At 45.7% G+C, this 27372-nt stretch overlaps 1 protein-coding gene across 3 annotated transcripts in view; it reads right to left on the reverse strand.

The window, feature by feature from the left end:
* Positions 1-27372, reverse strand: part of MPRIP (myosin phosphatase Rho interacting protein) — a 266000-nt gene that overhangs the window by 211709 nt on the left and 26919 nt on the right. For all 3 annotated transcript variants that reach the window (XM_030212573.1, XM_030212572.1, XM_030212574.1), the window contains exon 3: positions 27024-27089. In XM_030212573.1, coding sequence (XP_030068433.1) covers positions 27024-27089 — 66 coding nt within the window. The remainder of the gene's footprint in view (positions 1-27023; positions 27090-27372) is intronic.

A 27372-nucleotide genomic window follows, 5' to 3' on the forward strand; every position in this document is an offset into this window, starting at 1 on the left:
GAAGGTACTAAAAAGGTAAAAAAGTTTTACATGCTGAGGAGAGATTTAAAAAAACAAAAACTCCTCTCTACTCCACAGAAAACAATAGACTGAGGGTCCCGCACTCAAGCGTGCGCTGTAGGGGGGCACTCCTTCAAAGATTTAAAGTGACAGTGCACTCGGCAGTGCCCGCACCGGGTTCCGTGGATGACATCACCCATATGTGAGAATATGATGCCTGCTTGTCCTCAGAGAACTTCTGTTACAAGAAGGCAGTTTATGTTATGCACATGAATCATCTTATCAACAGTGCTGAGAGGACAGGAAGTACAGAAAAAGTTTCATGGGTTTTTAACTGTGGAACGAATATTACTCAAGCACACAAGAGATACATTACGCAGAAAACTGTGTGTGTGTGTGATTGAAATCAGTCCTGAGCTGGAATGCAGAAGACAATCCAACCACCTCCAACGTCTCGTCAGCACGTCACGGCAGAAAGCCACGTTTCACATGGAATTCAGAACTTTAAACATTCCCTTTTTTATTTTCCATTTAGGGTTAGCACTGGAGAATGGAATGTGCGTCTTATTTATAAGCCACTTCCCTTCAGATCAGGGCTGCTCAGCACCCAACCGATTTAACACTTGTTCTGGCATGCGTAAAGGGTCCTGGAGCACAAGAAAATGGGCAGTCAAGGAACAGTACGCATCTGCCCATCCCTCCTCCACAATGCTAAGCACTGTGCAAGCCAGCGCCAAGAAAAAAAAATTTGTTACTTGTCATTTTTAATCCACCAAACAAAAGGAATGGAAACCACAGAAATGCAGACAGGTAGGTTATATGCAAGACCCTACACCAACCAGGGGAGCATAACTGAAAGAATCTGTATATGGGAGTCATTTTCTCATACAGGCGGCCTATATACATTTTGTTAACCTTGACAATGACTTTTCTTAATGCCCTGCAAAATTAGTCATACTGAGTAAGCTAGCCCAGTCTCGGTCTACATAGGAGATAAAATTCATAAACAGGGAAAGGCCTAATGGTTAGTGCAGCAGGTTGTGGACCTGGGGAAATGGGTTCGATTTCCGCTGCTGCCCGACGCGGTGGGTTGAAAAACTGGGGAACCAGATTCGATTCCCTCTGCAGCTCCATATGACCCTCGGAAAGTCACTTAGCCCTCCGTTGCCCCAGGATCAATATAGAACTTAGATTGTGAGCCCATTAGGGAAAGTGCAAAGTACCCAGTAGTAGAAATTGTAAACCGCATAGTCGCCTCAGGGATCACTTGCAGTATATCAAATAAATTTTCCTCATAGAAGCCTGTTGACAGGATTGGCCATATGTGTTGGAATCTATAAGCATCTGAGTTATGTGTAGCATTTCAAGCTCTTGAGTTAGTCAGAGGTGCTCAAATCAAGGCAGGATTAATGCATAGGCAAAAATGGAACAGGCCTAGGATCAAAAGGTTTAGGTAAGCCCTGTCAGACATACCTTTGCCTGGCCCTGCCTGGGTACTATACAGGATCCGATGTAGCAGCCATAACTGATGGCACAGGTCCATATAGGGACAAGAGATGGCATCATTAGCCATCCAAGTTATCAACTGACGCTGTGCACTGGCATTCCCCCTCCTCCTCAGAGCTATTAAGATGGCACCTAAGAAGAAGTCTCAGCCACCACCAATGTAGCCCACCGCCCATGCAGCTCCCCCTTCCCTCCTGTTACTTCAGGACCACTAGTCTACTGACGTTTTCAACTGCTGAAACAAAGAACAGTAGAACCTAAAGGCACGGGAAGCAAGGAGCAGTCTAACCAGTGCCAGGGTTTTAGAGGGGTTTCTTCTGAGGCTGGAGACCTCAGACTGGAGTCTGTTTAATTTCAACCTGAGATAAGCAAAGCAAGCAACCCCCTACAAAACAATGAACGCGATCAGTATGTACCGACTTGCAGATAATATTCTTACCACTCCTATAAATCTCCCAGCTGCCATGGAAGGGAGAAGGCTCTCCGCAGAGGGTGTGAAGAGTGTGCCAAAAAGGGAAGAAAGCCAACAGAGAGGCAGCTTCCCAATTCAGAATGTTTAAAGTTCAGTTTGTTGGGGTTTTTTTGTTGGGTGGAGGGGGCACTAGGGACTGGAAATCTGATGGAACTGGTCAGCTATAACGGTTACGGCAACAGGAAAAATGCCTTTAATTTCTCCAAAGGGCTAAACGCAAGTCAGGCCTTTTGATTTCCACTACCCCGACACAGAGAGATGGAAGAGACTGGCCTGGTCTTTTCTTATTGGTCATCATGAAGAAAATTTGGTTCTCTCAAGCATGTTCCTCAAGAATAGAGAATCCACACTGCAGGAGACATTCAGGCACGCACGACAATGAGCTCTGACCACCGTATCACATGGAAAACTATTCACAGTCTAGTGTAATAAGGCCTTAAGCTACCAACGCATAATTAAACTCTGGAATTCGTTGCCGGAGAACGTGGTGAAGGCGGTTAACTTAGCAGAGTTTAAAAAGGGGTTAGACGGTTTCCTAAAGGACAAGTCCATAAACCACTACTAAAAGGACTTGGAAAAAATCCACAATTCCAGGAATAACATGTATAGAATGTTTGTACGTTTGGGAAGCTCGCCAGGTGCCCTTGGCCTGGATTGGCCGCTTCCGTGGACAGGATGCTGGGCTCGATGGACCCTTGGTCTTTTCCCAGTGTGGCATTACTTATGTACCAATAGACTTTATTTATTTATTGAGATTTATTAACCGCCTTTATGAAGAGATTCATCCAAAGCAGTGTACAGAAGTTTAGTTTAACATTAAAAAAAAAAAAAACTTAGCAACATATAAAATAAGTATAAATATAAATACAATAAATTAGGTAAACTTGAAAACAGAAGACTAAAACCCAGTAATGATAATCACAAGTTATACAGAAGAACTGTCAGAAAAGAAAGCCAGGTGGGACAGAAGTAGTAAGAGTGAGAATCATCAAGTAACCTAGCTCTGTTATAACTCAAGTCCTGAGACCAGCTAAGACAGCACATCAGCCATCCTTCCCACCCAGCTAATGGAGATGGGATATGATGAACGTCTATGCTCAGGTTACGAGGTCAGTACATAGACTACATAGATGAACCTGTTCCTATAACTCCACGCTTCATTAGAAAAAAAAGAACAAAAAGACCCTTTATTATCCAAGAGAGCCTCACCTACATAATTCCATCTCAGCCTCTGCATCCCCTTCCCCATGAACTCTCAACATTACCCTAACTAACAGCTCACTCAAAAGCAACGCCCCCTGCTCCTCTGCGGAATACGAGACTGTTGAAGTTCAGCTCCGATATGTAGTCCAGAAATGCATCTGAACCGACGTGAACTTCAAGTGCTTACTACCTCTGAAGCAGAGATGTAACCCCACATGGTCTTGAAACATGTGGGGGTTACCTCATTTTTCATGGCCATAATTATGCAAAGTGAAGAACTGGGTTTTTGGTTTTTTTTTAGTGTGGACCAGGTTATCATTCCAAGAAGTGGAAGCACATTTCCCAGAGCCACTGAGGAGATGCTTACTCTGGCTCAAGACAAATGATTTTATTTGCATTATATTATAAACTATTACATACATGAAAAAAATGCTTTTGAGGACTTTGGAAGCATATGATGTGTCTGATGATCTTTTTCGATTAGCACAGCTTTTTCTTACTAAGGAGCTGATAAAACTATTAAGTGCTATACTTGACATGGGTTTTAGTTTTTTGATCCTGTGTGGGTTTTTTGGGCTTATTCGTTTAGGTGTTAGTCAGGGTCTGGGACTAGAGGTCCCAACTCCTCCAACTTCTAAGGTAGCTACAGATGTGCCCCTCCCCACTCTGGACTGCAGGGCAAGCAGGACCCACAACCTTCACACCGAGATCCAAAATCTTTCCTCTTACTAATCCTATAACCAAGATTAACCCACTTCACTTTTATTGGCCTTGGCCAATACTGCTGTCCAATAAACAGCAGGATGCACACAAAATTGCACAACAGATAACATCACAAAAGGTGACATCAAGAACCTACCAAGCATCTGTTTGACACCATGGTCAATGTTGCCCATGATGCAGACTTTACATTGAAACATCAGGCAAATTACAACATCATAGGATTCTATCATTGGATCGCACTGGTTTTACCAACAACATGGGATTCTGTCATTGGATCGCACTGGTTTGACCAACAACATGGGATTCTGTCTTTGGATCGCACTGGTTTGACCAACAACATGGGATTCTGTCATTGGATCGCACTGGTTTGACCAACAACATGGGATTCTGTCATTGGATCGCACTGGTTTGACCAACAACATGGGATTCTGTCTTTGGATCGCACTGGTTTGACCAACAACATGGGATTCTGTCATTGGATCCCACTGGTTTGACCAACAACATGGGATTCTGTTATTGGATCCCACTGGTTTGACCAACAACATGGGATTCTGTCATTGGATCGCACTGGAGTGGAGGAGTAGCCTAGTGGTTAGTGCAGTGGACTTTGATCCTGGGGAACTGAGTTCGATTCCCACTGCAGCTCCTTGTGACTGTGGGCAAGTCACTTAACCCTCCATTGCCCCTGGTACAAAATAAGTACCTGAATATATGCAAACCGCTTTGAATGTAGTTGCAAAAACCTCAGAAAGGCAGTATATCAAGTCCCATTTCCCTCCCTAGTTTTACCAACAACATGGGATTCTGTCATTGGATCACACTGGTTTTATCAACACTCTTGATGCCTTATTGTTTTTGGATTTGAACAATATTATAACATAACTTCTGATTTATAGTCTGCCATACCTTTCAGTTCTTAGCCGAGTACAATCACAAGAAGCTGGACCTTACTAGGAAACACAAAAACTGTATAATCATAAAACTAATAACATCACTATTCAATGCTAATCCATTTGTCATCAATTTTTGATACCCAAATACATTTTAAGGTGTTGTCTAAACATTTTAGCTAAGAGAGGAGGAGACCTCGTTGCTAAATTTTGCTGCTTGATAAACCAGACGTTTATCTGCATTCTACTGCTCTTTTGTTTGTACTGTACTCATGTTCTCTTTTTTGTAAGCAAATACTGCCGTCCAACCTTCAGAGACCTAAATTTACTTTACCCTATGCTTGGGAATTATTCACATGAATTATCAACTTAAGACAAAATTCAATGACAAATTTGAACATGAAATGCCGAAGCAGCAAACTGAAAAACAAGCTGCAGCAAGGACGGAATTAGTTGGGTACCAGATGTACCAGGTTGTGTAGACACTTAGAGGACAAGGAAACGATTTCTATGAAAAAATTGTTGAAGACTTTTTATTTTGTAAAAGCATATATGGTTAGGGATTGATTTGTCTTAGCAGCTCTTTCTACATGTCTATACGTTAATGATGTATTGACAGTATGAAATTTATATTGTTACTGTTGTTGTTTTTATATTGTGTATGCTTTTATTGTTACCTGCTTTGATTTAAAGCGAGCTATAAATTTTTGAAATAAATACATAAAAATAAAGTATTTCAACATAATAATTTTTTTAAAAAATGGAGAACATGCAGGTTTTAAACCACTCATAACACCGGATATGCATCGTCCACCACAGAGTCTGCCAGTATCCCACATCTTTCTACAATAGCTCAGTCTTCCATCTCACTTAATAAAGGTTTATTGTGAGTTTAAGGCACTGATTTTGGGACTCCAAAACAGACACATTCTGAAGAGCATGCAAAGACCATCCCCCAACTGAATTTTCTCTGGACACATTTCTTCCCCACACATAAAATTAACTCCCAAGTGGCAAAACGTATAAAAATGACGTTCCTCCATAAACCTCTCTGCACCTCCAAAATTTCAGACCTGCACCTCAAATTATTTCTACCATATAAAACGGGGGGTGGGGGGGGGGGGGGGGGGGAAGAGAGAAAAATTATACATCTATCCAAACTGCAACTCACACAGACACATACAGAACTACAGACTGTTATTGAGACATCCAGGTTGGGACACAATCAATACCAATGGCATTTTAGAAAAGATCTGCCAGGTGAAGACATTATGGTGCTCGTTTTCAAGGAACATAGATTTACACCTTTTTAAGTCTATAAGCCTCTTTACAACTATGCAGACTGAAGAGTCACCACTTACGTAGCGAGGCCACAATTTTAAATTTGTTTCATTCTGGAGGTGGAAATCAAGGGTCATGGGATTAAGGAGAATGACTCTATCCCTCATGCAAATTCCTAGCCAAAACAAGCAGTGTTTTTTTTTTAACATAGTAACATAGTGGATGACAACAGATAAAGACCCACATGGTCCATTTAGTCTGCCCAACAAGAGATAACATCTGCATACTTGATCTTTTTTTTTTTTGTTACATTCGTACCCCCGTGCTTTCCCACTCATGGCAGGCTCAATGCGGCTTACATGGGGCAATGGAGGGTTAAGTGACTTGCCCAGAGTCACAAGGAGCTGCCTGTGCCTGAAGTGGGAATTGAACTCAGTTCCCCAGGACCAAAGTCCACTACCCTAATCACTAGGCCACTCCTCCACTGTTGCTACTATTTGAGATTCTACATGGAATGTTGCTAGTGGAATAGCAACATTCCATGTAGAATCTCCAATAGTAGCAACATTCCATGTAGAATCTCCAATAGAAGCAACATTCCATGTAGAATCTCCAATAGTATCTATTTTATTTTTGTTACATTTGTACCCTGCGCTTTCCCACTCATGGCAGGCTCAATGCGGCTTACATGGGGCAATGGAGGGTTAAGTGACTTGCCCAGAGTCACAAGGAGCTGCCTGTGCCTGAAGTGGGAATCAAACTCTGTTCCTCAGTTCCCCAGGACCAAAGTCCACTACCCTAATCACTAGGCCACTCCTCCACTGTTGCTACTATTTGAGATTCTACATGGAATGTTGCTAGTGGAATAGCAACATTCCATGTAGAATCTCCAATAGTAGCAACATTCCATGTAGAATCTCCAATAGTATCTATTTTATTTTTGTTACATTTGTACCCTGCGCTTTCCCACTCATGGCAGGCTCAATGCGGCTTACATGGGCCAATGGAGGGTTAAGTGACTTGCCCAGAGTCACAAGGAGCTGCCTGTGCCGGGAATCGAACGCAGTTCCTCAGTTCCCCAGGACCAAAGTCCACCACCCTAACCACTAGGCCACTCCTCCACTCCAATCTTGAGCTGTTCGTGCCATTTTCAGGACACATACCGTAGAACTCTGCCCAGCAGTGGCTCAATTTTCAACTGCTGGAGTTGCTGTTGAAACCCACTCCAGCCCAACCAGATCTAGCCATAATTTTGGGACACCATCTGTAGAAATGTGCCTAACACCAGCCTTACTTCCCAACAACTGGATTTGACGCTCAAGCACAGCTGAGTTATTTTAATTCCTTTCTCTTCCCATATAGTAAAACCTATTCACGCTTTAGAGCTTGTGTAAACCTAAAGTGGTCATTTTTTCCTATGTACATGTATTCTCTTTGTAAAATTGGGAATGTGTGTGTAGATTTTAGTCCCGCCTAAACCACATCTCCCTGAAATCGCCGCATGATGTGATCTCCATATGCAAACAGTAGCTGTCTGAAATCACTATATGCCTGGAATAAACTTCCTGAGCCAGTACATCAAGCTCCATCTCTGGCCGTCTTCAAATCTAGGCTAAAAGCCCACCTTTTTGATGCTGCTTTTAACTCGTAACCCTTAGTTTTATCACTCCCACCTTAGTAATTCCCTTTTCCCTTATTTGTCTTGTCTGTCCTAATTAGATTGTAAGCTCTGTCGAGCAGGGACTGTCTCTTCATGTCCATGAAGAGACAGTCCCTGCTCGACAGAGCTTACAATCTAATTATAGAAATAAGTAGTAGTGGTAGTAGCAGTCTTCGGGATTCTAGAATGTTGCTACTCTTTGGGATTCTGGAATCTTGCTACTCTTTGTCCTTATCCCTTTATTTGTCCTGTTTGTCTGTCCTAATTAGATTGTAAGCTCTGTCGAGCAGGGACTATCTCTTCATGTTCAAGTGTACAGCGCTGTGTACGCCTAGCAGCACTATAGAAATGATAAGTAGTAGTAGTCTTTGGGATTCCGGAATCCTGCTACTCTTTGGGATTCCGGAATCCTGCTACTCTTTGTCCTTATCCCTTGTTTGTCCTGTTTGTCCTAATTAGATTGTAATCTCTGTCGAGCAGGGACTGTGTCTTCATGTTCAAGTGTACAGCTCTGCGTATGTCTAGTAGCACCAGTGCTTTTTTTGTGCCGGTACGCAACGGTATGGCGTACCGGCACCTTTTTTCTGGGGCTCACCTGCTCGCTCCCTGCTGTTTGCACCCGGCCGATCCCTGCCTCTAAAACTTTTATTTTTTTCGCGAACCAGCAGACAAGAAAGAAAACAAACAGCAGACAGGCTTGCCTCCTTCCATCGCATTGGCCGCTTCATTTCCCTGCATTCTCAGCGCGTCCCGCCCTCGAGGAAAGGAAATGACATCAGAGGAGGGCGGGACGCGCTGAGAATGCAGGGAAACGAAGCAGCCGACGCGATGGAAGGAGGCAAGCCTTTCTGCCGTTTGTTTTCTTTCTTGTCTGCCGGTTCGCGAAAAAATAAAAGTTTTAGAGGCAGGGATCGGCGGGGTACAAACAGCAGGGAGCGAGCAGGGGAGGGTGAGCAAGTGGGGTTGGGGGGTGTGTGGGCAAGTGGGGATGTGTGGGCAGGTGGGGCTGGGGGGTGTGTGTGTGGGCAAGTAGGGCTGGGGGTATGTGTGTATGGGCAAGGGGGGCTGGGCAAATGGGGCTGGGGTTTGAATGATCTCGGGGGCAGGTGGAGGCTGGGGCGAGTCACTGGACATTGAAGGGAGGGGGAGGATAGGGGGCAAAAGAGAATCGCTGGACATGGAGGGCATGGGATAGTAGGGCAGGGGAGAGAGGAGAATGGAGAATTGCTGGACATGGATGGAAGGGGAAGGCAGGGAAGAGAGAATTGCTGGACTTGGATAGGAGAGGAGGGCAGGGGAGAGAGGAGAATCACTGGACATGGGAGGGGAGGGCAGGGCAGGGGAGAGAGGAGACATGCTGGACATGGATGGAGGGGAGGGAACATAGGAAGGAGATCCACATGGATGGGATGGCAGGGGAGGAAGGAGAAATGCTGGAAATGGATGGAGAGGAGAGCAGAGCAGGAGATAGAGGAGAATTGCTGGACATGGATGGATGGAGGGGTTGGCGGGGAGAGAGGAGAAATGCTGGACATGGAAGAAGAAAGGAGGAAAGTAAAGAAATAAATAGAAAGGAAGCCCTGGAAGCGGAGTTAAGAGAACAGATAGACAGCAGCAGAATCAGACACTTGGACCAGTATGGATAGAAAACAGTCACCAGACAACAAAGGTAGGAAAAAATTATTTTATTTTCATTTTAGTGTTTGGAATTTGTCCAATTTGAGAATTTACATCTGTTGTCTTATTTTGCGCTGGGTATACTGGAGCTGTAACATCTTACAGAAATGATTTATAATGAAAAAAAATCACAAGTTATTGTTTTTCTCCTATACTAGTATATTTTCAATGATGTCTGTTTATATGCGCCATGGCTGATATAAGGGGTGTGGCTATCATAGGGGTGGAGCCATATGTGGTGACCCCGCCCGTAATGAGTACCAGCACCTTTTTTTCTACAAAAAATGCACTGAGTAGCACTATAGAAATGATAAGTAGTAGTAGTAGAACGTTTCTACAATAATGGCCAAAATCTCATACGTCTATCTTCAGACAGAGTCAAAAAAGTCTTGCCAGCATTTTTAAACGAAAATGGCCACCGGTCATATGGCTCAGCATTCACTTCTCTGGCAAAAGGTCAGGAATTTATTGTCAACCAAGTCATCAGACCACAGTAAACCAGGAGGGGTTTTCTAAAACACTAGACAAATACTTTGGAAAGTGAGGTTACGTCTGCTGGCCTAGGGAACTGGACTGTACCACAAGTTAAAAACAGAAGCTTGGGGGGGAGGGGAGAGAAATTACATCAGGAGCGAGAAGAAAGGGGAGGTAGTGTAATTACTAAACCTTATAAATATTAACCAAAGGGCCTGCAAAGTTACGTTTCACGAGATTGTTCCAATTTTTTTTTTTTTTTTTTTTTTTTGGGGGGGGGGGGGACTTGACTATAAGAAACAGGAAAAATAAAGAGGCAGTGAAGCTCAATGGACAACACACACTCCTGACAGATAACATACATGTACATCACAGGAAAACATGTGCGACTGCTCTAGCTTTCCGCTGATGCCGGCCCACCCCAAACAATAACTGACTTTGCACTTTTGATAACTTTTATCTAATCAGGCACCTTGAAAGAGAGTCTGAAGCGTCAAAGACATCAGAAGAAATACTAGTGGAGAGAATCATTTAATTTGTTCCTGAGGAATTGCTTAAGACCAAAGAGGCCCTGGGACCCTGCTGTCAGGAAATAGCAGGACAGCTGGGGGATGCAGAGGAACACGGAGTCTTTAATCCCATCCTGGAAGGTTCAGCCTGCAGGGAGGACAGATAAAAATTCTCTTTCTAACCCGCTAACTCCTAACGCAACCACCAGGGTTCAAGCACAGGCCATCCCTCATTTATAGGCTGCACCTCTTCCTCGTCTCTGCTAAGAACTATAGTAACCACAGATCATTCTCTCCCTGTGACGTGGGCTTTGTCCGACGGTGCAACTCGGGAGACTGTTCAGCTCGGGGAGAACATTCAGGTTCTTTCCCAGGCCTGGGCATTGGCCTTGTCAGAGACAGCACCACATCAAACCTCTAGTCTGTTTGGCAACTCCTGGATACTTGAATGGAGCTCAGTCGCCCACAGAAAACCAACTTCCAGCCCTAGAACATAACCCGGTTCTGAGCCATGTCTACCACTGCCTCCCAGTCTACCCTAGACACCAGCAATATCCTTGGGATCTAACCAGGTATTTGTGACCTGGATTGGCCACTGTTGGAAACAGGATGTTGGGCTTGATGGACCTTTGGTCTGTCTCAGTGTGGTAATACTTTACTTCCTTTCTCTCTAGCTCACAGTTGTAGCATAGAGATTTGGACTGCAGTTTGTATGAAATGCATTACATATACAATTCCTTTAGTATTCACAACAAACTTTACGCACAGAATTAGTTTTGTCTAGTCCTGAAGACCTACACAGTCTGCTCATATTAGAGAGCAACCGAATTTCAATTTCAGTGTCGAAACTGGCCCAAATTCCAGTTTCAATGTGGCTTCGGTTTAAAATGCTTTTAAAGATTCAGCTACGCTTTGGTTTTGGGCAAACGTTGCTGAATGTTTTCAGTGGTCACTCAATGTATGATTTCCCCCCACCCCCCATAACAGGAGTAGCTCCCACTGGACCCTCCTCAACCATGTCTCCAAACCACCCACAGGACCCCCCCCCCCTTACACTCTCCAGCAGTCTAGGGATGTAGTCGGAGCAGGAGTGAACCCCAGTTGCTCCTGCCCAAGCCAACTCCGCTCTCCAAAAGGCTACTGCCACCAACAGTACCATCAGAGGTAGTGGCAGCCATTTTGAAACTGTAAAGCAGAGGTTGCAGCCACCATTTAAAGTGAAGCTGGGTTAGGGTTACCGTATGTCCGGATTTACCTGGACATGTCCTCTTTTTGAGGACATGTCCAGGCAACCAGGCGGGTTTTGCCAATCTGCCCGTTTGTCCAGATTTCTGGACAAACGGGCAGGCGGGCCGTCATAGGACGGCCTGCCCGCCAGCCTGCCCCTTTGTCCAGAAATCCGGACAAACGGGCAGATTGCTAGCCTCCCCTCCCCTTACTACTGCCCTGGTGGTCTAGTGACCTCTTCCGCCTTTGGGGCAGGAAAGAGCCCCCTCTTTCCTGCCCGGAGCGCTGCCCTGCATGCTTCCTTCCTGTTGCTGATCTCGGCGCCGATTCAAAATGGCCACCGAGAGTTGTAGTGACCTCGCGAGACTTCAACTCTCGGCGGCCATTTTGAATCGACGCCGAGATCAGCAACAGGAAGGATGCATGCAGGGCAGCGCTCCGGGCAGGAAAGAGGGGGCTCTATCCTGCCCCGAAGAGGTCACTAGACCACCAGGGCAGTAGTAAGGTAAGGGGGGGTGACGGGGTGTGTGGTGGGGGCAGGGCATGTGTCCTCCTTTTTGGGGGACAAAATATCCTACTACTACTACTACTACTTAACATTTCTAGAGCGCTACTAGGGTTACGCAGCGCTGTACAAAATAAACAAAGAATGACGGTCCCTGCTCAAAGGAGCTTACAATCTAACCCTAAGCCGGGTCTACCTTAAAATCACAAAAGATCTGCCACAACCTCTAGCATCAGTCTTGCAAGAGGTTGCAGCAATTATTTTGAGAAAGGAGCAACTGGGGATTGCTCCTGCCCAGACAACACCCTTAGACCACCAGGGATTGTAAGGTAGGCCTAGGGGACTGCGGGTGAGCGAGTGGTTTAGTTTCAGTGAAACGATCGCCCTCTAGCTCGCATACATTTATACACATTAAGGATAAGTACATGCAATACTGGGACAGACTGAAGGGTCCATCAAGCCCAGCATCCTGTTTTCCAACAGTAGCCAATCCAGGTCACAAGTACCCGGCAAGATCCCAAAACAGTCTGATGATCTTAGAGTGGCCAAACAAGTAGAAAGAGCGACGGTCAAAGCCAGAAGGATGCTTGGGTGCATAAGGAGAGGGATGAGCAGCAGGAACAAAGAGGTGATAGTGTCCTTGTATAGGTCTCTGGAGAGGCTCCATTTAGAGTACTGTGTGCAATTCTGGAGACCGCACCTATGGAAAGATAAGAATGTGGAGTCGGTCCAGAGGGCGGCTACAAAACCGGTAAGCGGTCTTGGATATAAAACATATAAGGACAGGCTTATGAACCTCGTCATGTATACGCTGGAAGAGAGGAGGGAAAGAGGAGATAGGATAGAAACATTTAAATATCTCAGGGGCATTAATGTACAGGAAGAGAGAAAGAAACCTCTGGAATGAAGGGGGAATACGATGAAGTTAAGATGAAATAGGCTTAGGAGGAATCTAAGGAAGTATTCATTTACGGAAAGGTTGGTGGAAGTGTGGAATGGCTTCCTGGTGGAGGTTGTGGAGACGAAGACTGTGTCCGAGTTCAAGAAGGCATGGGTCAAGCATGTGGGATTCCTTAGGAAAAGGAGGAGTTACGGAGGACGGGCAGACTGGACGGACCACTCGGCCTTCATCTGCCATCATATTTCTATGTTTCTTATACTGCTTATCCTGAGAGCTTATCCTGAGAGCATTTTCCATCTCACAGATAGGCTGCAGAGAATACCTTCTCCTGCTTTAGACTTAGCCTGGCCTCAGAATGACATCCTATAGTATATCTCCTATCAAACTGAGCTCTCTTTTTCATCAAGCACTGCCATTTCCTCCCCTCACCCTCCCCACTGACAGTTTGAACTTCGTGGGTGTGGCTTGGATCTCTTTCAGGGAGAGAAAACTAACAACTTATAGCAGCAGCTTCAGAGAGCATTTTCCATCTCACAGATAGGCTGCAGAGAATACCTTCTCCTGCTTTAGACTTAGCCTGGCCTCAGAATGACATCCTATAGTATATCTCCTATCAAACTGAGCTCTCTTTTTCATCAAGCACTGCCATTTCCTCCCCTCACCCTCCCCACTGACAGTTTGAACTTCGTGGGTGTGGCTTGGATCTCTTTCAGGGAGAGAAAACTAACAACTTATAGCAGCAGCTTCAGAGAGCATTTTCCATCTCACAGATAGGCTGCAGAGAATACCTTCTCCTGCTTCCACCCACCCTACCCCTCTACCCACCCACCCCTAGAGTGACATGTCTTATATAACCTCCCTATCAACCCACTCATTACTTTACCTCACCCATTTCTATTCTTCTATCACCTTCTCCCACTACTCCAACCAGAGTTACACCTAATCACACTGACCACCCTTCAACATCTTCTGTCCTTCTGTGACTGTTCTCTTGTGCTTGACTGCTTAAATATTTTAAATTTAAATGCTTTACTTTTTGTCTATTAGATTGTAAGCTCTTTGAGCAGGGACTGTCTTTCTTCTGTGTTTGTACAGCGCTGCGTACACTTTGTAGCGCTCTAGAAATGTTAAATAGTAGTAGTAGTAGTATCCTAGAAATAAGAAGTGGATTTTCCCCAAGTCCATTTTAATAATGGTCTATGGACTTTTTCCTTTAGGAAGCCATCCAAACGGAAACCATCTTGCACTTTGGCAAGAATGGAATTATGCACATCTCAAATGTGTTCAACCACCGGTTTAAAAACCCCAAGGTGATATCCAATGATCAACATCTTAAAGTGCAGCTCCGTCTCTGACACTCAGTCCAGCTCCAGAAGCCAAGGAAAGTAGAAAGGACAAATGGAGTCACCTCTGCCCTCGATACACCACAGCGCTCCACTTCCCTCTGGCACATGCTATCTTGAACTATTATCTACAGTCTGTCCTTAAAGAGCCCCAGCTGGCTGTCCAGAGTCCAACTTTTCAACTGAGCTCACATGTTTGTATTTTTGAATTACTCAGCTTTGTAACTTGCCTCGAGCTTGGCTTTGTAGACTAACCACAGATCATTCTCTCCCTGTGACATGGGCTTTGTCCGACAGTGCAACTCGGGAGACTGTTCAGCTCGGGGAGAACATTCAGGTGGGTTACTTATTTCCCAGGCCTGGGCATTGGCCTTGTCAGACACAGCACCACATCAAACCTCTAGTCTGTTTGGCAACTTTTGGATGCTTGAATGGAGCTCAGTCGCCCACAGAAAATAACCAAGGTTTCTAGCCACTAGTGTCTTTAAACTGGGGCACTTTCCTCAGACCTGGTTTTATGTTTCATTTTTGTTAGCTTTTCAATTTAAAGGGCAACTATACAATGTTAACCCCACTAAAAATCTCCTCCAATTTTGGAGACTTTCAAGCAAAAGGCCATTGGTTTGCACCTGTCACTTGAGTGTTGACATTTCATGGGGAAAAAAAATTACCACAATGAAAACACACACAAATCTCTCTGACCTATAATTAAAAAAAAAAAAAAAAATCATCTAAGGTCCACTAACCTAACTCTTCCAGAAATAAATACTCCCATTTCACCAGGATAGTTGGACTTCACCGACAGTCCTTCAAGATCCTCCTGCAGAAGGAGGAAAAAGCATCTTGGTTTCTAACTCCTACCCACTAAATTGGAGGGGGGGGGGGGGGGTGGAACAGAACATGAAATCATGTCAAACCTCACCACCTCCAGCAGGATCCCACCCATCTCTCCATTATTCACTGAGACACTGTGCAACCATGCAGAGGCAGAAAGTTCCAGAACAGAACTGCAGCAGCAGACAATTCTAGAACCTGGTCTAGAAGCAAAACAACAAATTGTATTTAAAAACCAGCTGGGCAGAAACTTGGTAAATTCCGTGCTTGGGTTGTTGCAGACAATATCACAATGAATTTTACTTTAGAAGGAAGTCAGGAGCCCAAAACTGGAAACTTTTCTCTTCAGAAGCTCCAGGCCTTCTTGCGAGCAGTAACCCTGTGCTATTACTGTATATCATAAGCAAGAAGTGTTAAGGAAACATGACCAGATGTGGCTTTAGAAAGAGGGCAAGGGGTGCCTGAAATCCCCTGCCAGTCGGGGAAGCATGAAAACTTTGACAACATTCACACAGGCCTAGCGGCCACAGTGAGGGATGGGGACCACCAGACATTCAGTAGTAGCTGCAGTGGCATTGGGGGGGGGGGGGGGGGGGAGGCCGAAAGGGCAACTGAGCAGGCCATGAGGACCTCATCTGTAAACCGCTAAGTTACTGTGTCTAAAAAGTTGAAGAAAAGAGTCCTGCACTAAAAGGCCACTCAATGGCTTGAGCAGAGTTGAACAAAGCCATTAGGATCAGATATTCTGCACCCCAGGCCAGGTGGGGAATATTGCAGAATCTGGGAAGGGGGTGAAGGAAAATTAGCTGTGGTTAGTCAGGACTGCATCTGGTGCCCGATTTGCAATACAACCAGTGCATTTTTTCTATCAAAAAAGGTGCTGGTACTCAAATGTCAGGCCACCCTTCAGAAGTAGGGTGATCACTGAGGGACACACCCCACAATAGCCAGGCCCCCAGCAACCAGTCACAGAATCTATGACAAGGCAGAATTGGTGTGTAGAGCCTGAGCTCTTTCATTAAAACTTGGGGTCCATGGGTCAATTTTAGCAGACAATGGAAAAGGTGCCAGTACTCCGTACTCTCAAGTATCCCCTCAAAAAAAGCCCTGAATACAACTATCTTGCTAGTCACACACACACACAAGAAGTAACGCTGATTGTAGCAGGACTTGCTTATCTACTCCTCCCTAGCTGAGATTATATTCAAGTACCTTCCTGAATTCATGTGCAACTTTCTTTAAATTAGTCCCCTAATTTTCTAACTCCTGCTACTCTATTCTTATCTAGATATGTTTGATTTTTCCTTACACCCTATACTATTAAAATGTTTCATTGTATATTATGTTGACATTGTAATGCAGTATCCTGTGCCATACCTTGTACTGCTCTTTGAATATTTTTACTGCTGTAATTGTCTACTGCCTATGTTTCACTTATTCTTGCTGTACACTGCCTTGAGTGAATTTCTTCAAAGACGCAGTAAATAAATCCTAATAATAATAATAAAGTTATAAGGTTCTGGAAAGTGCCCTACTGCATTGGCTGTCAGCCTCAGGACCACTGTTGGCACAACCAGACTAAGAACAGCGGAAGGGAGGGAGGGGGAAAAAAAAATCACAGCACCAATTCCGATGCAGTGGAAGAGAAACATGGAGGATGTACTGGGCCAAAGGTGTTGGGGGAGGAGATAGTTGCATCCTTCACTTGCTTTCATTGTGAAGTGGACTCCCCTCCAGTACAAAGGCGGCTCTTCCAGGACCCTACATCATTCCCTTTGGATGGCTAAAAACATTGACCTTGGACACGACAGGAAATTTAACATAGAAACATAGTAGATGACGGCAGAAAAACACCTGCACGTCCATCCAGTCTGCCCAACAAGACAAACTCATATGTGCTACTTTTTGTGTATACCTTACCTTGATTTGTATCTGTCATTTTCAGGGCACAGACCGTAGAAGTCTGCCCAGCACTAGCCCCGCCTCCCAACCACCAGCCCCGCCTCCCACCACCGGCTCTGGCACAGACCGTATAAGTCTGGCCAGCACTACCCCCGCCTCCCAACCACCAGCCCTGCCGGCTAAGATTCTGAGGATCCATTCCTTCAGAACAAGAAGAAGAAATTTAAACCAGAACAATTCTCACTAATACACGGTAGCTTCTCTCCAAGAGTCCATCCTCAGCCCTTCAGACACATGAAGAATATGGATTTTATTGTTTATCATTTTATTTCTTTACTATATCGCCTCTTTTGTGCCAGAGTCGAAATGGGTGAAAAATACAATTTAAAAACAATAAAATTAAACACACAGAAAGGAATGCCGTAAGTTAAAAAGAGAACTACATATGCACACCAAGATCTAGACAGAATCATACGTACACACAGAATATAGACAAACCTCAGAACTGTCACCAACTGCCTCAAACTCAAACATCTCGAGTACAGAATCAGTAATTGCCAAATGCCAACTGAAATACAGAGATCGTCAATGCAGACCAAAATAAAGTGAAGGAGGTGATAGTGTGGTAAAGCATTCTAAAGTGCCAGGGTTAGAAAAAATGAAAAGCACTTGATCGTATAGATTCCCACTTTGCCTTAGAGGGGTACATAAGTATTGCCATACTGGGACAGACCGAAGGTCCATCAAGCCCAGCATCCTGTTTCCAACAGCGGCCAATCCAGGTCACAAGTATCTGGCAGAAACCCAAATAGTGGCAACATTCCATGTAGAACCTCAAAGAGTAGCAAGATTCTAGAATTCTAAAGAATAACAAGATTCCATGCAGAATTTCAAAGTGTAGCAACATTCCATATAGAACCCCAAAGAGTAGCAGGATTCCATTCAGAATCCCAAGTACATAAGTGTTGCCACACTGGGACAGACCAAAGGTCCAACAAGCCCAGCATCCTGTTTCCAACAGTGGCCAATCCAGGTCACAAGTATCTGGCAGAAACCCATGTAGTAGCAACATTCCATGCAGAACCCAAAGAGCAGCAACATTCCATTCAGAATCCAAGTACATAAGTACTTAAGCATTGCCATACTTGGAGAGACCGAAGGTCCATCAAGCCCAGCATCTGTTTCCAACAGTGGCCAATCCAGGTCACAAGTATCTGGCAGAAACCCATATAGTAGCAACATTCCATGCAGAACCCCAAAGAGTAGCAGGATTCCATTCAGAATCCCAAGTACATAAGTACTTAAGCATTGCCATACTGGGAGAGACCGAAGGTCCATCAAGCCCAGCATCCTGTTTCCAACAGCGGCCAATCCAGGTCACAAGTATCTGGCAGAAACCCAAATAGTGGCAACATTCCATGTAGAACCTCAAAGAGTAGCAAGATTCTAGAATTCTAAAGAATAACAAGATTCCATGCAGAATTTCAAAGTGTAGCAACATTCCATATAGAACCCCAAAGAGTAGCAGGATTCCATTCAGAATCCCAAGTACATAAGTGTTGCCACACTGGGACAGACCAAAGGTCCAACAAGCCCAGCATCCTGTTTCCAACAGTGGCCAATCCAGGTCACAAGTATCTGGCAGAAACCCATGTAGTAGCAACATTCCATGCAGAACCCAAAGAGCAGCAACATTCCATTCAGAATCCAAGTACATAAGTACTTAAGCATTGCCATACTTGGAGAGACCGAAGGTCCATCAAGCCCAGCATCTGTTTCCAACAGTGGCCAATCCAGGTCACAAGTATCTGGCAGAAACCCATATAGTAGCAACATTCCATGCAGAACCCCAAAGAGTAGCAGGATTCCATTCAGAATCCCAAGTACATAAGTACTTAAGCATTGCCATACTGGGAGAGACCGAAGGTCCATCAAGCCCAGCATCCTGTTTCCAACAGCGGCCAATCCAGGTCACAAGTATCTGGCAGAAACCCATATAGTAGCAACATTCCATGCAGAACCCCAAAGAGTAGCAGGATTCCATTCAGAATCCCAAGTACATAAGTACTTAAGCATTGCCATACTGGGAGAGACCGAAGGTCCATCAAGCCCAGCATCCCGTTTCCAACAGCGGCCAATCCAGGTCACAAGCAGAAACCTTTTTTAAGCCCAGATACGCTGACTGCTGTTACTACATCTACTGGCAAAGAGTTCCAAAAATGTCCTCCTATTTGTTTTAAAATTATTTCCATGTAACTAGTCTTTGTACTTTTTGAAAAAGTGTATTAAAAAAAAAATCGATTCACTTCTACTCATTCTACACCACTCAGGATTTTGTAGACCTCAATCATATCTCCCCTCATCTGTCTCTTTTCCAAGCCCTAACCTCTTTAGCCTTTCCTCATACGAGAGGAGTTCCATCCCCTTTATCATTTTGGTTGCACTTCTTTGAACCTTTTCTAATTCCGCTATATCTTTTTTGAGATACAGTGACCAGAACTGAATGCAATGCTCAAAGTGAGGTAGCACCATGGAGCGATACAGAAGCATTATAGTATTCTTGGTCTTATTTACCATCTTTTTCTTAATAATTCCTAGCATCTTGGTTTCTTTTTGGACACCCCGCACACTGGGCAGAAGATTTCAGCATATTATTTACTTTTTATTTATTGCATTTGTATCCCACATTATCCCACCTCTTTGCAGGCCCAATGTGGCTTACAATACATCATGGAAATTGGAAATAGAAGAGAATATACATTTGGTTTACAGAAGGTATTGGTTACATGGTGTTGAAATACATAATAGTTTTAAAGTAAAAGACATTATAAGACATTTCTGGATATATTAAAGAATATACAGTTACACGTGCTGATCTTTGTGATATATCTTGTCGAAGAGATAGGTTTTCAATAGTTTATCTACGACACCTAGATCTTTTTCTTGCGTGCTGACCCCCAAGGTGGACCCTAGCCCCAGGTAACTATGATTCAGATTATTCTTTCCAATGTGCATCACCTTGCATTTGTCCACATTAAATTTCATCTGCCATTTGGATGCCCAGTCTTCCAATTTCCTAAGGTCTTCCTGCAATTTTTCACAGTCCACATGTCTTAACAACCTTGAATAGTTTTGTGTCATCTGCAAATTTAATCCCCTCACTCATCATCCCCGCTGCCATCCGCTGCCCTGCCTGTTTTGCCACCGACAGTGAGACAAAGCGGTAAGCTGGGAGCTATTTTTTTGCACCTTACCAGACCTGCACAGCACTGGGAAATCTGCCGCACTGGGCACCGCAAGAATGAGAGCTGCCCCTCCACCACACTGCACTGGTTTTCCTATCACCAACCCAGCATTTACGTTAAAAACATTCTGGAGAGAACAACTGTTTGTGCCATGACTACGATGGGTCAGCCAATCTGGGCAGGGGGCAACGCAGAACATGGTGCCGAATAAAGATCTGCTCTGGCTGAACTGGACACTCAAAACAGTCCTATCTGAAGCTAACTCACTGCACCTTTTACCACCAGCCCCAAAAATGAGGAAACTTCTTTGCATGGAAAGCTGGTTCTCCACAGCATTAGGACTGAACCTCTCACAGCCCTGCCAGTAAATAATCTCCTTCATAGCTGCAGGGAAGAGACCACCCCTCTTTGTTCTGTGCAACGTGAAATATTATGCCAGCCAGCGGCCCAGTTGCTGGGATACCAAACATTTATTGCCAGCCGCTGTTGTTTCTTGAACGACCTAAACCTAAATAATTTAGGATAATCGAGGAGATGCCCTGGGGGAAAAAAAATAAAATAAAAGCTGCTTTTGAAACATTTTATTGTATACACATGCAAATTATGTAAAAATTTAGAAGGCTCTGTGGCTGCCCTATGGGTAAATGGTTTCATCTGTCCTGCTACAGACAGAAGAAGGGAGGGCACAGCACTGAGACCCCTTTAAGACCTTTTAGGATTGTTCCGACCTTGGTGGGGGGAGGAGTTTTTACCCCTTTAACATCACCACTCTGTTACTCTAGTAATTATTTTATTTTATTTTTGTTACATTTGTACCCCACACTTTCCCACTCATGGCAGGCTCAATGCGGCTTACAAGGAGCTGCCTGTGCCGGGAATCGAACTCAGTTCCTCAGTTCCCCAGGACCAAAGTCCACCACCCTAACCACTAGGCCACTCCTCCACTGTTGCTACTATTTGAGATTCTACATGGAATGTTGCTATTCCACTAGCAACATTCCATGTAGAAGTCGGCCCTTGCAGATCACCAATGTGGCCGCGCAGGCTTCTGCTTCTGTGAGTCTGACGTCCTGCACGTATGTGCAGGACGTCAGACTCACAGAAACAGAAGCCTGCGCAGCCTTCTACATGGAATGTTGCTAGTGGAATAGCAACATTCCATGTAGAATCTCCAATAGTAGCAACATTCCATTTAGAATCTCAAATAGTAGCAACATTCCTTGTAGAATCTCCAATAGTATCTATTTTATTTTTGTTACATTTGTACCCTGCGCTTTCCCACTCATGGCAGGCTCAATGCGGCTTACAAGGAGCTGCCTGTGCCGGGAATCGAACTCAGTTCCTCAGTTCCCCAGGACCAAAGTCCACCACCCTAACTACTAGGCCACTCCTCCACTGTTGCTACTATTTGAGATTCTACATGGAATGTTGCTAGTAGCAACATTCCATGTAGAAGTCGGCCCTTGCAGATCACCAATGTGGCCGCGCAGGCTTCTGCTTCTGTGAGTCTGACGTCCTGCACATTCCATGTAGAATCTCCAATAGTAGCAACATTCCATGTAGAACCTCCAATAGTATCTATTTTATTTTTGTTACATTTGTACCCTGCGCTTTCCCACTCATGGCAGGCTCAATGCGGCTTACATGGGGCAATGGAGGGTTAAGTGACTTGCCCAGAGTCACAAGGAGCTGCCTGTGCCTGAAGTGGGAATCAAACTCAGTTCCTCAGGACCAAAGTCCACCACCCTAACCACTAGGACACTCCTCCACTATAGTAATCTATCCAGCCCTGATGTGCTGTCCTCAAACCATCATCGGAAAACAACCTCCACAAAGGAGAAATTTTTAACCGAAGATCTGAAATTAAGCAACAGTTCCATTCCCACGTGCCAGGGAAAACACAAGACGTCTTCTTTGGACAAGCATTACTTTGCCCATCACTAAAACAAAAGGTAACAGTGTTCACCCACCAAAAGAATTCCAAATGAGGTAGGAAGCTGAGCTCCAGCCTGGTTCTCTATACCAAGGAAAAACGAACACTGTACTGTATTACATCCCAAGCATCTCGAAAACACCTCACCAAGGAGTCCTTTTACAAAGGCGTGATGAAAAGCGGCTTACGGTAGTGTAGGCGTGGGTTTTGGGCGCGTGCAAAATCATTTTTCAGCGTGCCTGTAAAAAAGCCCCCCCCCCCCCCCGAAAACGGACGTGGGACAAAATCAAAATTGCCGTGCGTCCATTTTGGGTCTCTGACCTTACCACCAACCATAGATCTAGTGGTAAAGAATTTGGGTGGTAAAAACCTGCGCGCGTCCGAAAATAAAAATTATTTTTCAGACGCACGCCAAAAATGAATTTACGGCACGAGCCACACGGTAGTCGGGCGGCAAGTCCATTTTGGAACGCGTAGGCGCCCAGGCGGCTTAGTAAAAGGGGCCCCAAACTTGAGAGGGTCACAAGTAGAAAACCTTGCAGGCTGGTTAGCAGAAGAAGACAGGTACATCTCTTCTTCCCCAGGCCAGCAGTCGGCTTCCTACACAAATTCCTCGCTCATCCATAGCTAGATTTCCACAAACAACTGAACACACCTAAAAACAGCACCCAAGAGCCACAATGGCCTCCCAAGTCACTTGGCCTCCTCTCCTGCCTTGCATTGTACCTTGTCAGATAAAGCACTGTGGCGTATCATAATGGAGTGGAGGCGTGGCCTAGTGGTTAGAGCACTGGTCTTGCAATCCAGCCGGTTCAAATCCCACAGCTGCTCCTTGTGATCTTGGGCAAGTCACTTAACCCTTCATTGCCTCAGGTACAAAGGTACAAACTTAGATTGTGAGCCCTCCTGGGACAGAGAAATATCCAGTACCTGAATGTAACTCACCTGAAAAAGGTGTGAGCAAAATCTAAATAAATAAAGATTCTAGAATTCGAAAGAATAACAAGATTCCATGCAGAATTTCAAAGTGTAGCAACATTCCATGTAGAACCCCAAAGAGTAACAAAAGATTCTTTGGGGTGGAGGAGTGGCCTAGTGCTTAGAGCACCAGTCTTGCAATCCAGAGGTGGCTGGTTCAAATCCCACTGCTGCTCCTTGTGATCTTGGGCAAGTCACTTAACCCTCCATTGCCTCAGGTACAAACTTAGATTGTGAGCCCTCCTGGGACAGAGAAATATCCAGAGTACCTGAATGTAACTCACCTTGAGCTACTACTGAAAAAGGTGTGAGCAAAATCTAAATAAATAAAGATTCCATTCAGAATCTCAAAGAATAGCAACATTCCATGTAGAACCCCAAAGAATATCAAGATTCTGGAATCCTAAAGAGTGACAAGATTCCAAGCAGAATCTCAGCGTAGCAACTGGAGTGGAGGAGTGGCCTAGTGGTTAGAGCACCAGAGGTGGCCGGTTCAAATCCCACTGCTGCTCCTTGTGATCTTGGGCAAGTCACTTAACCCTCCATTGCCTCAGGTACAAACGTAGATTGTGAGCCCTCCTGGGACAGAGAAATATCCAGAGTACCTGAATGTAACTCACCTTGAGCTACTACTGAAAAAGGTGTGAGCAAAATCTAAATAAATAAATGGTACCTCATGGTACAGTCCCAAATGGCCCCACCACATTCTAAAATGTTAGTGCTAAGCTCCGTCAGGACAATGCGGCCTGCCACCGCCGACACCATCTTTAAACTCAGACTCATTACTCTCTCTGCTGCCATGTCTTTCATGCCAAAAAGGTACCCTCTCGTGCAAAAGTTAATGCAGTTCAACCCTGCAGGTAATTCTCACCCACAATGCTTTCACTAACTCTCTCCCCAACTTGATCGCACGATCCTATATAATAATTCTCACCTCCAACGTTCTGACTTGCCTGGGACCGTGGCTCATTCCGAGTTGGTCTGCTAGGCTCCGTAGATCAGGCTGACATCACCGTAGCCATTATGATGTCAACTTCAAAACCCAGGGGGGGGGGAAAAAACATGCCTCACAGCTGATCCATGTCCAGAGGAGGGTCGCTGGACATGGGTCGCTGGACATGGGTGGCTGCAGTGGGAGAGGAGGGTCACTGGACATGGGTGGCTGGAGGGGGGGCAGGGGAGAGAGGAGGGTCGCTGGACATGGGTGGCTGCAGTGGGCACAGGGAGAGAGGAGGGTCGCTGGACTTGGGTGGCTGCAGGGGAGCCGAGGAAAACCTTGCTAGCGCCCGTTTCATGTGTGTCAGAAACAGGCCTTTTTTACTAGTATTTATATATTTAGACAAGACCGATGTACCATCAAGCCCTACACGAGTGCTGCTAGGTGGTTCACAATTTCAGTATGACAGAAAGAAAAAAATTGCAAAGCAGACACAACAGTCTGATATGAGTGAAAGAACATGAGAAGATGGAGAAACGACAGAGATAGGTGAATACAAACAATGAAGATCACTTAAGGCAGAGCTTCCAAACTCTGCTTCAAGTTCCCAAAAGGGGTCATGTGGGATCTCCACAGGTGCATCATTATTCTGCACCTTCAGATGGGGAGGGATTTATGCAATTTTACGCTACTGTGGGGCAGGGCCGTGCCTAGGGTCTCCGGCGCCCCCCTGCAGTTGGCCTCTCCGGCGCCCCCCCCCCCCCCCGAAAACGAGCGCTACACTACCCGCGCTCTTCTCCCCAGATCCTTTTTTTTTTGTTTAAATTTACCTCTCCGGCGCGTGGCAGCGTAGGCAGCGTTAGTGAGAAGGAGGCGGCGCTCCCCCGCCCCGACGTGTCTTGCCTTCGCTGTGTCCCGCCTTCTTCTGACGTCAGAAATGACGTCAGAAGAAGGCGGAACCGAGCGAAGGGAAGACACGTCGGGGCGGCCGGGGGAGCGCCGCCTCCTTCTCACTAACGCTGCCTATGCTGCCGCGCGCCGGAGAGGTAAATTTAAACAAAAAAAAAAGGATCTGGGGAGAAGAGGGCGAGGTAAGCATGGTGCGGCGGGGCGCCCTCCTCTCCTGCCATGCTTACCTCGCTTACCGCATCGGCATGGCCCTGCTGTGGGGTTATTGCCACAAAAAGATTGATAAGCACTGACTTAAGGTGTCCACACGTAAGCTGGAATAGCTGGGTTTTGAGGACTCCGGCCTAGTTTCTAGTGGGAAGGAACCGGTTGGGAGGAGTAAAGTGTGTGGTGGTGGTGGTGGGGAATCCGTACTGCAGGTAAGATTCTTAAGAACTTGAGGCGGGCTGAGACAGGAACCCAGTGTTTGGAAACTAATAAAGGTGATACATGAGGGGGAAGGAAAGGATGAATAAAAGTCTTGTTACCCAGACTGCTGGGTGTGTCTTAACGCTTTACAGCCTAAGTCAAGGGTGGGCAACCTGCTGCCCGCAGGCCAAATGAATTTTATGTGGTCCACAAGATCATGGGACGTATACACAGAAAACATCATTTAAATACTGTATTAGTGTAACTTCACAAATATTTTCAGAACAGCCACTCTGGCAGTTTGTTCAGCATTTTTAGTTAAATTTTACTTATTTATTACAGGTGGTCTAAGGAGCTCTGTGCACTTCCGGTTCTGACATTATGTAATGTGGCCTGCTAGGGATAGTACTGACATTCGTACGACCCTCGGCATAAAAAGGTCGCACACACCTGCTCTAACTCATGTAGCAAAACCCTACAGCTCAGCCTGGAGTCGTCACATACAATGGACTGTAACCTCAACAGGGCTGAGAAGGGGCCACCAACGGGGGGAGGGGAGGGTAAAGTTCCCCGGGCCTCCAAGGGGGGGCCTGGCGCTGGAGTCTCTCTCTCGCCTGCTCCTGACGGGACCCGGGTGATTGTGTCCCAACAGGAGCAGGAGAGAGAAACCTCCGACGCCAGGCCCCCCCCCTTGGAAGCTGGGGAGTGCCTAGAGGAAAAGACACAGCAGGGTGCTCTTCTTCACAGTCTGCCGCTTTGCCTTCCCCAGAGGCTGCTCTCCCCCTCAGGCCGCGCATGCACGACGTGTGAGAAAAAGCAGCCGCAGGGGAAGGCCATGCGGCAGAAGGAAGAAGAGCAGCGCTGGAGTTCGAACTCTTCTGCTGGCTGGGCCTTGGGATCCCCGCCAGCCAAGGTACCTAGGACGGGAGGCAGCAGCGCTTGGGGAGGGTGGGGCAGCGGATCCTGGGGAGGCCAGCGATGGCAACGATCGTGTGGGGGGCCAGCAGTGGCGACAATGATCCTTGGGGTGGGGGGGGGGGCCTGGCGGCGGCAGCCTTGGCCTGGCTCAGTCTCTCGGTAGCCCTGGGGCTGAGCCACAGCACCAGAAGAGAAACCGAAACAGAACCCCCCCAACCAGATCTGAAGCCAGCAATCCTCAACGCGACATGCTCCAGCTGTTGCATCATTATAAATTACTTCACAGTCTGAACAGAATTACAAGTATTTACAAAAATACTATTGGATCCTAGAGAGGTCTGGGATTAGCAGATCGACCAAGCCAACTCCTGACATAATGTTTGAATAAATCCCAAGGCAACTTAAATACACAGAACCAACACAGTTAAAAGCACAACTGTATCACGTAGACCTTGTCCCAGCTGAAAAGTTACAACTAATAAACACACAATCTCACATCCCTGCCAAGAACCTACTTCACCCTGGCATTTTAAAAGGCAGTTGCGACACAGCCAGTGATGGTCAGGAAAGGAAAGGTTTATCACTTACCATCTCATCCAGGGCGTAACGTAACAGTCCATGTTCATACAGGATGAAGAACCTTCGCTGCCATTTCTGACACGTAAACAAAAGAAGAGACACGCTGGTTAGGGCCGAATCCGAGTTCTAACCCTTCACTAACCACTCTGATGTTACGGAGGTGGAGATCGCCCTTTCTTGCTCACACTATTCCCCTGCTAACCACAAAGATCAGAAGCCTTGACCTCACCATAAAAAATGAGAACCCCCCCCCCCCCCAAAAAAAAAAAAAACGACATGTCCCAAAATGACCCAGGATCAGAGGAATCAAAGAACCATCTTGGCTGGAATCGAAACTCATAGGTATGCAAAGTAAAGA

Source organism: Microcaecilia unicolor, chromosome 8 (assembly GCF_901765095.1).
Source record: "Microcaecilia unicolor chromosome 8, aMicUni1.1, whole genome shotgun sequence".
In the NCBI taxonomy this organism is placed as follows: Eukaryota; Metazoa; Chordata; class Amphibia; order Gymnophiona; family Siphonopidae; genus Microcaecilia; species Microcaecilia unicolor.